This window comes from Nilaparvata lugens, chromosome 4, assembly GCF_014356525.2.
Source record: "Nilaparvata lugens isolate BPH chromosome 4, ASM1435652v1, whole genome shotgun sequence".
Classification (NCBI taxonomy): domain Eukaryota; kingdom Metazoa; phylum Arthropoda; class Insecta; order Hemiptera; family Delphacidae; genus Nilaparvata; species Nilaparvata lugens.
Window position 1 is genome coordinate 52,579,230 of NC_052507.1, and position 13,677 is coordinate 52,592,906.

At 38.6% G+C, this 13,677-nt stretch overlaps 3 protein-coding genes across 5 annotated transcripts in view; 2 read left to right on the top strand and 1 right to left on the bottom strand.

Moving 5' to 3' along the window:
* LOC111052051 (transcriptional adapter 2B-like) overlaps positions 1 to 1,252 on the bottom strand; it is a 37,520-nt gene extending 36,268 nt beyond the window's left edge. For 2 of the 3 annotated variants that reach the window (XR_005571055.1, XM_039425813.1), the window contains exons 1-3: positions 1,137 to 1,201; positions 938 to 1,026; positions 213 to 272 (exon numbers count right to left, since the gene is read on the bottom strand). Coding sequence is in view for 1 of the 3 variants with exons in the window: in XM_039425813.1 (XP_039281747.1) it covers positions 213 to 272; positions 938 to 1,026; positions 1,137 to 1,149 (162 nt within the window). In the remaining 2 variants the exon portion in view is untranslated. Of the gene's footprint in view, positions 1 to 212; positions 273 to 937; positions 1,027 to 1,136 lie in introns of all 3 variants that reach the window. The other variant, XR_005571056.1, reaches the window with a different exon arrangement.
* LOC111061192 (probable methyltransferase-like protein 15 homolog) lies at positions 1,209 to 10,752 on the top strand. The gene is made up of 2 exons (XM_022348878.2): positions 1,209 to 1,487; positions 8,240 to 10,752. The coding sequence occupies exon 2, from the start codon at positions 8,801 to 8,803 to the stop codon at positions 10,016 to 10,018; it is 1,218 nt and encodes a 405-aa protein (XP_022204570.2). The 5' UTR covers positions 1,209 to 1,487; positions 8,240 to 8,800; the 3' UTR covers positions 10,019 to 10,752.
* On the top strand, positions 6,319 to 8,510 carry LOC120348769 (probable RNA-directed DNA polymerase from transposon X-element). Its single transcript, XM_039427021.1, has 2 exons — positions 6,319 to 7,001; positions 8,240 to 8,510. Exons 1-2 carry the CDS (start codon positions 6,319 to 6,321, stop codon positions 8,508 to 8,510), a joined length of 954 nt encoding a protein of 317 aa, XP_039282955.1.
* Positions 10,753 to 13,677: the final 2,925 nt, after the last annotated feature.

Here is a 13,677-nt window from a genome sequence, read left to right on the forward strand (position 1 = left end):
AATGGCATAGATGGCTAAACACGGTGATGGCCACTAAATTACTGTCAGGAGAACAAATACAAGTAATAAGTATGTAACAAGTAACGAGATGATAATATTAAGTGTTGATTTATGGCTAAATGAGATGATTTTCCCAACAAGATCTGTACTTAAAGATAAGTTACAGGAATGAAGTCAAGACAAGATATCGAAATTATAAAGTGGGAACTTACCACAAATTGATAGGAATGTGTGTTTTCATGGGGTCCAATTTTTGCTCCAGCAGCGAAACACTGAAAATGTAAAGAAATTACTGTATACACTTTAAAAATTCCAAAATCTAATAAGTGATTAATATCCAAATATGCAGTAATTCAAATTGATGAAACTCCACTAGATTTTAATTTGAAGGTTGAAGTAGTCGGCGGAGTTGGACCCTAAAAGATTTGTGCGTTGAAATAATAAAAGATGTTTACATCTAAAAAATATTACATTGGCAATAGTTACACAGAATAAGTATAGGAAACATGAATAGCTCCAACTACATGACTGTTGGCTTAACAATAAATTAATAGAGTAAACATAAAAATAATACCAATCATAGGGCCGGTTGCACAAAAGCGGGTTAAATTTTAACCGTGATTAATTCCAAAAGAGCCAATCAGAGAAGCTGTCTTTTCAATAACGCCTTTTCTGATTGGTTCTCGTGGAATTAATCACGGTTAAAATTTAATCGGCTTCTGTCCAACCGGCACATAATACTGTAGATTTGATAGATTGTAGGTTAGTTTATAAACGGATAAATCCAAACAATAATTGGAGGTTAGGTCAGTGCCTTACAATCATTGGCATTTTGATTCAAGATAAACATTGATGTAGAACAATTTTAAATTATGAAAAAATATGAGTAGTTTTGAAAAAATCAAACAAAATACATTAAATTCATATTATTACTAACCTGTAAACACATTTCAAAATCGATGCATTCACAGCATTTGACTCGGAGACCCACAATTTCATTTTCACAGTATGTGCAAGTAATTGTTTCTGCAAAGAAATGAAAAGGATTATCATTTACATTTCATTAGATACAAGAATAATATTTAAAAAAACATGAATAACAAAAAATTAACATAAAGTTTTGAATTTCTACTAACCTGATGACGCCATTTTTTTTAAGAATAACGGTGCACTGCTTCCTATAGTCTGTCGCTGTCGCTGTCGGCTTTGTTTGATTTCATGATTTGATCTTCTTTTCCAGTTGGCATTGGACAAGAACACAAGAAAGATTGAAAGTGAGGTTAAAGAGGTTATAAAGTGTAATTTAACATTTTAATAAATTGCAGAAAAAATACAAATTCAATTTTTGTGATTCTAATCATTTTTTTCTATTTTACCATACTTAAAAAAGACATGATCCTACTTCCATTATACTGAATGGCAGGAACGTACAAAAATTTTCTACGCTTGCTTGAAAAGTGGCCAATTGATGCAACAAAAAAGAAACGGTAAGTTTCAACTTAATTATATAACATTACTTGTGAGAAAAATTTGCTTAATAATTGAACCACTTATAACGACAAATTTGTCATAGCTTTTTACCAAAATAATTTAGTTATTTCCCAATGTTGCGCAAAGTATAGCTCAAAATAATATTATGCAACTTGAGGTACCTTCATACCTTTTTCTTCATCCATTACCCACAATTATTGTAGGATTGATGGCGTCATGTCATGAATAAAAAAATATAATAAAAAACACTAAATTGATCAAGTTCAGATCGAAAAAAAATTATATCATATGAGGCCTTGCTCTTTAACAAAATGGCACTTTAGCCTGATAATATTTGAGACAGGTCATCATTCACATATTCCTGGACATCGTAATAAGCCCTGGTTCTCAGAAAACCGGTAACAACTCTCTCAAACACGTTAAGGTCCAACTGCTTTACCCCTGCAGGCAGCCTGTTGAAGTAGCGTAGCGCTGAACTCCTATAGATAGCATACCCGCGATCTCTGGAGGCGCACCCTGGGGACGTCAAACAGCTCTCGATGCCTGGTGTTGTGGTGATGCACATCAGTCCGAGTCAACAAATTTTGTTGATTCTTCTTCACGTACATGAGGCAGAGAAGGAGAAAGTGGCTGATTACAGTAGGAATACCCAGCCTAGCATGCTCCGCTGACTTCTCAAGCACCTGCTGAAGGTCAATGCCAGACGACAGCAATGATGTATCATCAGCAAACAGGAGAGTTGCACCATTGTCATCCAGGTCGTTGATCATCAGGATGAACAGGATTGGCCCCAGAATTGAACCCTGAGGTACCCCAAACCTGACAGGGAGTGGACATGAAACAGCTCCACCCAATGATACCACCTGCGTCCTCCCAGTCAGGTATGACTCCAATATGAGTCATATTCGTATGTCAAGAGCAGAGTCCATAACCCCATAATAGCGAAGCTTCTTGATTAGTATGTGATTGTCCACACAATCAAACGCTCTGCTCAAATCACACAATGTAAGTGCCAGGAACACACCATCCTCAAACACTGGTCCAATTTTCTCAGCCACACGATTCACTGCATCAACAGTCGACCTCCCCTACGAAAACCAATCTGCATACTTGAGAAAAGGTTGTTTCTCTCAAAAAACTCCTCAAGTTTGGGTTTTATGACCGCTTCAACCACCTCTCCAAAGATTGGAGTCATAGATATTGGCCTGAAGCTGTTTAGGTTCTGGTGGTCACCCTTCTTATACACAGGAACGGTTCTCGAGGTTTTCAGGAAGTCAGGAAAAATGGCAGATCTCAGGAAGTCATTAACTACTGTAGCAAGGGGTCCGCAATAACATCCACCACCTCTCTAAGCATGAATACAGACATGCCATACACATCAGGGCTTCGGGATGGCTTGAATGAGCGAATAATCTTCCTCAGGGCAGGCGGAGTGATGGGGTGGAAGAAACACAGATGAGCATTCACTGGTGGAACTCGTGCAGCTAGCAGCTCAACTGGATCACCAGCAACTGTGGGCAGATTATTCACGATGCTGTCAACCGACTCAACAGAAAAGTTGTTGAATGCATCAGGGCTCGCGAAATCAAGCTGTCTCCTTGGCAAGGACCGATGTGAGTTTATCACATCCCATGCCGCCTTACAGCGATTCGGTGCATTTTGAATCTTTGCAGCAGTTGCCAGCTTCTTAGCCTGCTCGATGTGCTTTTTATAAATGGATTTGGCACGTCGGTATCTCTCCCTGTCGTCATCGTTGCCATGTTCACACCTATCCTTCAGAGCAAGCATAAGTCCTTTCAGCCTGGCAAGATCATCAGTATATGACTCTTTATGACTTCTCATTTGTCCCTGTTTCTGCTGCAGCTGCTCAGAGCGATATGGTTTTTGTTTCTCAGGGAAAAAGAGGTTGAATCTTCCATAAAAATGATTGAAGAAAGTTCCAAATAATCCAGAGTCACCAGGGTTCTGGAGCACTACATCCCAGGGGGTGCTGGCCATATTGTTTTTAAAAAGGATCAATGTATTTTCATGTACAGGCCTTGATCTGAAAATATAGTTTTCATGCCAAGTAGGTGTTTCATCACTCACCATGGATGGGCCACACAGTGTAAGATTTGATACCAGTGCAGAGTGGTCATCACCATGAAGTTCAATGACTTGTGCTGCAAACATCCGGCTGAAAGCTCACAGCAACATTTTCCAGGCAGAAGACTCCTCTGGTGGGCTCGGTGCAAGTAATGTACAGGCCAAAACATTTCAGAAGCTCGATAATATATCTTGCCTTTGAGTCATCACCAACAAAATTCACATTAAAATCACCAGCTACCACAATGCTATATGTGGAGTGGTGTCGATTAAAAAAAGACAATAAACGTTCAAATAGGTTACAAAACCTGTCAAAATTACCACTGGGAGAGTGGTACAAAGAAACAATAATAATATGGTAAGTGGGCACCATCACAGCCACAACTTCAAAGTCAAGTTCTATACAAAACACAGAAACAATTCCGGTGAAGTCAATATTGTTCCGAATGTAAATAGCAGAGTCACCACATCTGGTCACAGTTCTACAATAAATTGAGGCAATTTGTAAGATCAGAAATTGTTGAGTAGAAATCTGACTCTCCCATCGTCAAGAAATGCTCACATAAACACAATATATCGAGCTTCTGGTCTTCAACAAATACAGAAAGAATACCCTGCTTAGATCTAACACTCTGTGCGTTCCAATGACCTAGAACAAGATTTGTTTTTCGGCTTCACAACATCCAATCACAGGTGCTGACACTAATGGGTTTGTCTCCCTAAAAAAACACGAGTGTCTATAACTGGTGCTTTTGTCACAAAAAACCTTCGAACCAAGGCACCAGAAGGCCAAAAATCAGCATTGAGCAATTTATCCACAGATTCGGTAGGAACTATAATCTTAAATTATTTAAAATTTTCAAACTTTGTTTGAAGTTCAATGCATTCAATTTTGTTCAAGTCTTTATCAGTCCAAAATTTTTTTACCGAGTCAATAGATTCACTTTTATCAATTCTAGACAGAAAAATTTCACTAGTAGGCCTATCTTTTAGTCCGGTATCTTTTCCAGTACATAGAACCGCATCATTTAAATGCTTATTTACCGGGTTTTGGGTCGATGTTTTACGTTTTACATTCACGATTTTACCAGGATGTAACTCTCTTTTCTCAGATTTAAAATTTTAAATGGATTTTAATTCTGTCCCAACTCTATCACTAATATCATAGGTAACGTTTGAATAATCACGAAGCTGCACGTTTAGCTTAGCAGTATACAACTTGCTTGTTGTGGGCTTTGATGACGAAAACTGGAAACTTTCTACAATTTCAACCCTATCATTTAAAAAGTAAATTTGCATACTTCTCACTTATTTCGTTTAAAGTTAAAACAAAAAGCAATTAAGAATTAATTGCATTTACTTGTACATTTTTAAATGTTCAGAAATAATCTTTAATAAGTTGAGATAATTCTTAAATATCGTAGACTTTAGGCCTTTACTTGCATTATGACTGTGAGACTAGTATTCTTACTAAGCCTACTGGTTTACTAGATTATCTTACTAGATTAGCCTACTGGTATCTGGTCTATCATTAGCTGAATTTCTAAGTAAATTTGAAGCAGCATCGTCAAGTATTTTGTTACTTTTTGCACATTAAAATGATTATCAGTATACACGTTGAATTCATGGGATTACAACATTGAAGTAGTGCACCCTGTTGTGGCTGATCATCATGCTCTAATCAGGAAGGTCTCTGGTCTAAGTAAAGCTGTAAACAATATACCAGATTGGTTCTCAAGATACAAATTCACTCATATAAAAATTGATGAGTCAAATGTTGCGATCTGTATCGAAAAGAGTAATCTGGGAGACTTATATCGGTGTAAGTGAATCTGCTATGGCTTTCAGTCTGTTCTTCAACAAGTTCATGAATATATTTGATGATTTCTTTCCTTTGAGATCAAAGCGCCCTTCTGTATTTGTAGGTAGTAAATCTAATTTAAAAGCAAATTCTAGAAATTTGTGGTATACACCGGAATTAGCCAACATTAGAGCTCTTGTTACTGTTGTTGATAGTCTGTACAAGTTTGCCACGTGTACCGAGATGAAGTCAAGGTACTACAATACATATCTTAGAGCCAAGAGAGTTTATCATCAGGAAATCGTTGATGCCAAGAAATCCAGTATCAAGCGAACTATATGGAATGCTAAAAATCCCAATGCAGAGTCCCATTTCACACCTACAGTATTTTTGAATGGAAGCAAGTAACCAAAATGGATTTTATACAAATTGTGAAAGGATACAAAAACTCAAATAGTCCTGATGTTTATGGCATATCAACAGCTCTATTAAAGTCTGCAACAGCATCAATAGCTTCTCATCTAAGTGATCTGATTAACAGCTGCCTGAAACAGGGTGTTTTTCCCAGATTTATTGAAGATCTCCAGGACTTGACCAGTTTTCAAAAAAGGTAACCCGCAAGAGCTGCCAAACCACAGACCCATATCTCTAATATCAGCATTCTCTAAGATCTATGAATCAGTAATGTTTACCCAGCTCTCTACCTATTTTGAGAAGAATCTGCTTTTCACAAGAGATCAAATTGGATTTCGCAAAGGAAGATCTACTACAGGCGCCGTTCAGTCCCTGATTGATTCTATACTCAGGGCAATGGAGAACAAGCATTCAGTTGCCATGTCCCTTTGCGATCTAATCAAAACATTTGATTGTGTCTCACATGATATATTGCTTGGAAAACTTATGATATATGGTATGGTGTTGGTGGAGCCGTTCTGAGAACAATGCAGGATTACCTGTCTGGACATACCCAGGTGGTTACTCTGGATGGAGCCAAATCTGAGGCACTACAAGTGAACCATGGAGTTCCCCAAGGATCTATTCTGAGCCCTCTTCTTTTCCTCATTTTCATAAACGATCTCAGCATGAATCTAAAAGCATTATTGTTTGCGGATGACATCACTCTTGTTGGCCAGGATGAAGATCCCCAATTGGCCATCCTCAGGTCTGCCCAGCTGCTTGAAGAGGCCAGTTCGTGGTTTGGAGCAAATAGACTGTGCATGAACCAGACAAATACGCTGAACATTTTATGCATTTTGAAATGTGGACCGCCTTGCTTTGGTGAGCCTGAAGTTAAGCTGCTTGGTTTTATGATAGACGCCACACTGTCGAGGGACCAGCACATCAACATGATCTGTAATCGGCTCTCCAAGGTGACTTACCTGATGCGCAAGTTGAGGAGCATCGTGCCGAGAAACTACCTGGTGACTGCATACCATGCTTTGTTCCACAGTAATATTAACTTTGGGATTGTGCTTTGGGGACATGCGGGTTGTTGTGAAAGGATTCTGCTTCTTCAAAAAAAAGTGATCCGCATCATTACATTCTCGCCATACCTAGAACATTGCCGGCCACTATTCAAAGAACTGTGGATCCTTGCAGTCTTCAGTCAGTACCTGCTTAGCTCGTTAGTGCTTCTAAAAGAACAGCTACATAAATTTCAAGTGAGAGGCCAGGTTCATGATTATTTCACTAGAATACGTGATGATGTAGACCTGCCACAATTACGATTGGCCAGATCACACAACAGTTTCCCAATTCGCACTCTGAAAATATTCAACAGGCTCCCATTGTGGGTCCGTGAATTGGAAGATAAACAATTTAAAAATGTGTTTCGAGATAAACTCGCTCAAACATCCACTCTATTCCTTGAATGAAGAGAAGATCGCTTTTATTTGTCTATTTGGCTTGCCATCTCGATAGTGTAAATTTTATGAACGTTTGTTTTTTAATTTCTCTGACAAAATCTATCCAGTGTAAGACTGGTCATGGATTGAATGAAAATTGAATTGAATTATCAGATTATTTTTATTTTTTTTCTAAACAAAAACTTGACTAAAATGCAAAGCTCATAAATATTACAACCTCAGTTAATATTTTATTGGTAGTAAATTTAAATAATTGACATCAACTAATAACGGTAAATATCACTTCCTTTGAACACAGTTACCTCTGATAATAATATGCACAAGTTGACCACACTGAAATGCTGCATCTACTTGTTGGTCCAGTTGCTCGCCCATTAAGCTGGCCCAGCCTTCGCCAGTCTAGTAATTAAACGTAATTAAACGTAGGTAAATGAAGGCCAGCGCTAGTAAACCACCTATCCACACATTGGCGTTGGCCGACATTGGCCTTGGTTGGGCAATGTGCAGATGTGGCATGAAAGTAGGTTCAACATCATGCGGCTTGTATGATGTATGCAATGTATAAGAACTCAATGCATTTCAAATGTACCCTTATAGGGTCTTACCATTCGCTTTTTACTCCTTTAAACGGTGTAAGTTAAGACTGTACGTCACCATCTCTGTCATTAGCCATTCAACATGAACTTGGGCTGACAAGTTGAATGATTAATATGTAACGTTGCCAGTTTTCTAAGGGCGCGCAATTCCTATGTATAGTTGACTTTGCTTTGAACCGACAAGTTGTGAAACAGTTCAGTTACCAGTTGTTACAGTTTGAGGTCATTCAAAAATACATAATAAAAACCAATCAATCTACCCACTCATCTTATTATCATCCGCCTCATTACCCACGGATTTGGGCATCACCCTCAGAAAAAAATTACAAAACAATTTTTTCCATAAATCAAATTCACATATAAATTGTTTAGACTAATAATCAATTGTATATTCATTGCAGAGACATCGGCCTACACATTCGCGAGCAGCTGAAGCTGCATTTCTCGGCTTCGGGTGAGCTGAACCCAACCATCTGCCAGGAGAAGTGCGATCGGCGTTTTGTGAGCCTCAAGCGACTTGTCGACAACCATCACAAAAACGTCTACAGGCGGTCGGCGAATTCTTCAGCCACCGGACTCACCGCTGAGCAGTGCAACAGTGTGCTGTCCGACGAATTTCTCGACCACCTCGCCGAACAACGAAAGTCGGTGCTGATCAAAGTCAACAAATAGGTGGCTGGTAAAATGCTCAGCACCCTGGGTGATTTGTGGTTGGATTTTGTTTGTTATGAATGGTAGGATCGTTATTGACGTCTTGAATTTGGTATAAGGTTGTAGGAGATCTATACCAGGGTCTCTCGTTTGAGAAGGGAACTAAATTTGTCTGTTTTTGTCCTTTAATTTTTTTTATTCGAAAAGTGAACTGTGAGGTTGTAAGTTGAGGTTCAAATCTTGCACAATCTGATTTCAAATATCTGAATCCAATTTTGAATTGGTGTTGTTTAAAAGTCAAGTTTAAAAGCATGCCTTCGGTGACGTATCTCTATCACAGTCGCCTAGGATCTAATTTTGTTTGCCTCAAGTTTATTGGCCACAGTTTATGCGTTGATTCTACTAATCGGGTAGTTAGACACCTCTCCAACTGCATAGGAAATCCATTTAATGTCTCAGCTAGAAAATTTTCCAATTACAAAGAAACCCCAGAAGCATTGTCAGCTAGAAAACTCTCCGAAACCAAAGAAAAACCGCTGCATATCCCAGTTATGAAGGAAGAGGTGCTTGAAAACGCTGGCCTCAACAACGAGTCTGTCTTCTTAGACATGACTTTCGGCGCGGGTGGACACACACAAAGCATTCTCGATAAATACTCCAGCTCCAAGGCCTACTGTTTGGACAGGGATCCGGTGGCATACCAGATGGCATGCGACTTGCAAACCAAATACCCTGAAAGAGTTGTGCCACTGCTGGGCAAGTTTAGCGAGTTGCCTGGGTTACTCAAGGAACAAGATGCGAGGCAGAACTATTTCGACGCCATTCTGTTCGATTTCGGATGTTCGTCGATGCAGTTCGATGAGGGAGGACGGGGGTTTTCTGTGAGCAAAAACGGGCCACTCGATATGAGGATGGACGGCAATCGGCACCCACAAAACCCGACCGCTGCCGACGTGCTGGCCACGGCTGATGAACACGATTTGTACAAAATTTTCAAGGTCTACGGCGAGGAAAAGAAGGCCAGAAAGATTGCTCGAGCTGTCGTGGAGGCTAGATACTTGTTCACGCCCCTACAAACCACACGAGAATTGGCCGACCTCATTTCCAGCGTCCTCGTCAACGAAACACGTACCGACAAACTTGACCGTCACACGCATGTTGCCACCAAAATCTTCCAAGCTCTGCGCATTTTTGTTAACAATGAACTCAACGAAATCAACTACGGCCTGTTGCTAGCTCAACGCTACCTGCGCATCGGCGGTCGGCTCATAACCATCTGTTTCCACTCACTGGAAGACCTGATCGTGAAGCGTCACATCACCGGCAATATGACTGACAACGAGATAAATATGCTGCCGCTGCAGTATGTCGATAACAGCCGGTGGCACGACAGGCAGTCCATTGACGAGTTCACCTCCTCCCATTGGCAGCCTCTGCTCAAACATGTGCTCGTGCCTTCTGACTATGAGGTCGAAAGCAATCCTCGAAGTAGGTCGGCCAAAATGAGGGCTGCCGTTAGAGTCAGCTAGATTCAATAAATTTGTAATTTAATAGAATAGATTGCCATAAACTCATCAATGTACTATTATTGATTTCTAAGTACCTACTTGTTGGATTACAATAAAAACAGTGTATTTGAAAAGTAAAGCTGAAATTATTAATATTACGTTTTACGTTTTGAAATCAAATGAAGCTAAATATTCTTAGAGTCCTAAAATAGTTTTATTATTACCGTATTGATGTTTTCTCCTTATCGGCTTAATTAATGTTCAACAACCATAATATAATAAATTTATCAGCAATTACCACAATCATATTTGCTTAAACCGGCAAATGGCTTGCATATTTTACTGGTGAAATCTCAATTATAAAATTACATGCAAGAACTGTTATCATGAAAGTTCATTTATAACATGAATCCTATAAAAATCTATGTCTAGTATATAGGAGGTATGTTCTATCAAATTTGGGAGGATTTTTCCTCCTGTATTTACCAGCACAATATGTTTGTGTAGTATTGGAATTTGAAGTAGTAGAAAGCTTCTTCAAGAGCTATTGTAGAAATGTTTTGTGTAGGAATGTTTGATTAAATTTTTACATCTTCTGTATTTTCAAAATAATTTTTTTGTGATATTGAAGTAGAACTTTAATTAGCATTCAAAATTGTCCTCAATCAAGAGAAATGGGGTATGAATAGTATGTTATGTTTTTCTTTGTAGTAGTTGTGTTCTAGTTATGTTTGATTAAAGTTGTAAAGTTTCAATCTGTAGTATTATTGTGCAGTACCAATTCTACCTAATAACTATAACTATAATTTCAACCAAAATGACCTTTAAGCGGTTAAAAATATGTCTGTTTCTATTCTAATTGAATAGCTACATCTTTTGGTGAATCAATTAATCAACTTCAATTCTCAAACAGCCTGCTATTCATTATTCTTGCCTTTCATATTGTTCAGATCAATAACTAAGCAAAAATATAAATTCTACTCGAGGTGGAATTTTTATATTATTTGTCAAATTCATTTATATTTAAAAAATTGCATCCAGGACAGAAAAGTATTCAGTAAATAGAATTAGCATTGAGAATTTAAAAATTAATGCCATGAGATTGCAGACTCCATATTTAATAATAAACCGCAAAATATTCAAAAACAATATTTGAATAAAACACAAATATGTTGTCAAATCCTAAACTGTTTTTCAAAAACAGTGTAGGATTTGACAACATATTTGTGTTTTTATTCAATTATGGAACGGTTCTACAATATTGACAATAACTCAGTCGAATTTTCAAAAACTATATTATTGTGATTTTTGTATATTATCTGAATGAACCAAAAAAATCTCCAAATAATAATAATTTATTTGTTCACATTAATCATACAAATAGAGTTGAGCCAACAAACATAGTAAAAAAATAAACTCTCTACATAACAATATATAATAAACAACAATATTACACAATTTTGATGGTAAAGGTTATAATACAATATTTCCTAAGAGAATTAAATAGCATGTAATCACTCTCAAACAAGATCACATATCATTTGTCTTATTTCTAATACTTTAACCACATAGATGAAAACTCTGTTTATTTCTTCCTCCGTCAGATTCGATCAGCGCCTGATAAGGAGGTAAATCTAAAACTATTGGAAGGTGATCGGAAGTAAGAACAAAGTCGGACACCCACATATCCCCAATGTATCCAATCATGTTTCTGTCAACCCATATCAGATCGATTACACTACTAAAGCTGCGTTTACACCAAAGTTATCAACAGACTGTTAATAACTTAATCCTTATTAACAAAATGTTTATAACTTTGGTGTAAACGCGGCTTACCTCTACTGTTATGGAACGTGTACTTTGCTGGAGTGTCGCTGACCGATCTACCGTTAATCAGGGTAAACATATTACTCTCCATTATCTCAACTAGTCTACGGCTGTGTCTGCCTAAAAGTTTGTCGCAAGACTCTCTCTCTGTTGATAAAGAGGAACCGACGATAGGATAAGAAACGTCATTGATTAGTTCTCCCACTCTTACATTGAAATCACCCCCCACTATGACTTTGCTATTTATCAACAACGATTCCCACTTTTCGAATAATTCTGAAAGAGAATCAAGACATTCTTTTATCTTATCTGGTGTAAAATATAACTGCAATAATAAAAATTTCTCTGTTTACCTTAACGCTAGCAAATATCAATTCCTTTTTGGATTCCATTACATCTACTATCAATTCATCTTTTATTAACATTAACCGTTATCTTGATTTATATCTGCCTGAGCCTCATCCTATACCGTGTTACTATTTGAACGTCCATCTCTGGTCCTACTCCTGGTAATCGCACCTTCAGCCATTCAGCCGCGTATGTCACCTTTCTTGAATTGGTTTCTACCTGATGCGGTTGCCTCCGTGAACACACTCTCCTCGCGTTGAATAGCATCATAGTCAATCGGACCGCCGCTACTTGCGCGATTCCACTCATTCACAAGTCGCTTCACGCTTTCAAGTCAGTTTTTTTTTGGTGTGGCTGCGGTCGCTGCTGCCCTGGCTGCCCCTCTGCTCCCTCCAGCTGCTGTGTTGGACTCTCCGGCTGTTGTTCTTGCACGGCTGTCTTATTATCTTCTGATTGAACAGTCTTTGGTGGTCAGTGAGAATCGACATTTGTTGTAGTTTTTACTTGTTCTATTCTGGGCGAATTATGACTTGAAGTTGATGTTGATTTTTTCAATGATTGATTTTCCTCTAGCGTATAACTACGACCGTTTACTACGAGTTTGTTATAGCGCAACTCTGCAAAATGACCGAGAACTCCTTTCGAGCTGAGAATATATAGGATTTCAATTCTTCTCGAACACATTTTATTCGGTGAGTGTAGTCCTCTTCCACCCTAATTTGCGAGCCCCTCAGTCGTGGACCAGCTCTGAGAACCTCCGTCTTCTTTTTGTAGTTTAGGAATTTGACTGACAATGATAGGTCGATTAGTGTTACGCCGTTCGCCCAGTCGGTGCGCTCGTTCAACGTCATTTGCGTCCAGATGAATCCGCATTTCCTGTTTGACAATCTGCCTGATGAAGCCCTCGCTATCGTCCCAAGTTCCGCCTCGTTTCTCTTTTATTCCGAAAAATATGAGATTGGAGCGACGGGAAAAGCCTTCAAGACGGTCCACTTGTAGCGTGAGATGTTTGTTGTCTTCTTTTAGTTTGCGGTATGCCTCTTTCAAGCCTTCAATTTCAGTTGTCATTCCAGTAACCCCCTGTTGTAGCAGTGTTAATGAGGTATTTAGGTTTGCTATATGTTTCAGAAGCTGTTCCATGCGATCCAGTTTCTCACTTATTTCCTCCATACTGTGCACTGTGTCTGATGGTCCTGGGTTTTGTTCGTTGCAACTTTCAAACTATCAGCATGCAGATGTATTGTCTTATGCATATGCTGATAGGACGGTTGTGTGTGTTGCAACTTTCGAACTATCAGCATGCAGACGTATTGTCCTATGCATATGCTGATAGGACAGTTGTGTGCGTTGCAACTTTCGAACTATCAGCATGCAGACGTATTGTCCTATGCATATGCTGATAGGACGGTTGTGTGCGTTGCAACTTTCGAACTATCAGCATGCAGACATATTGTCCTATGCATATGCTGATAGGACGGTTGTGTGTGTTGCAACTTTCGAACTAT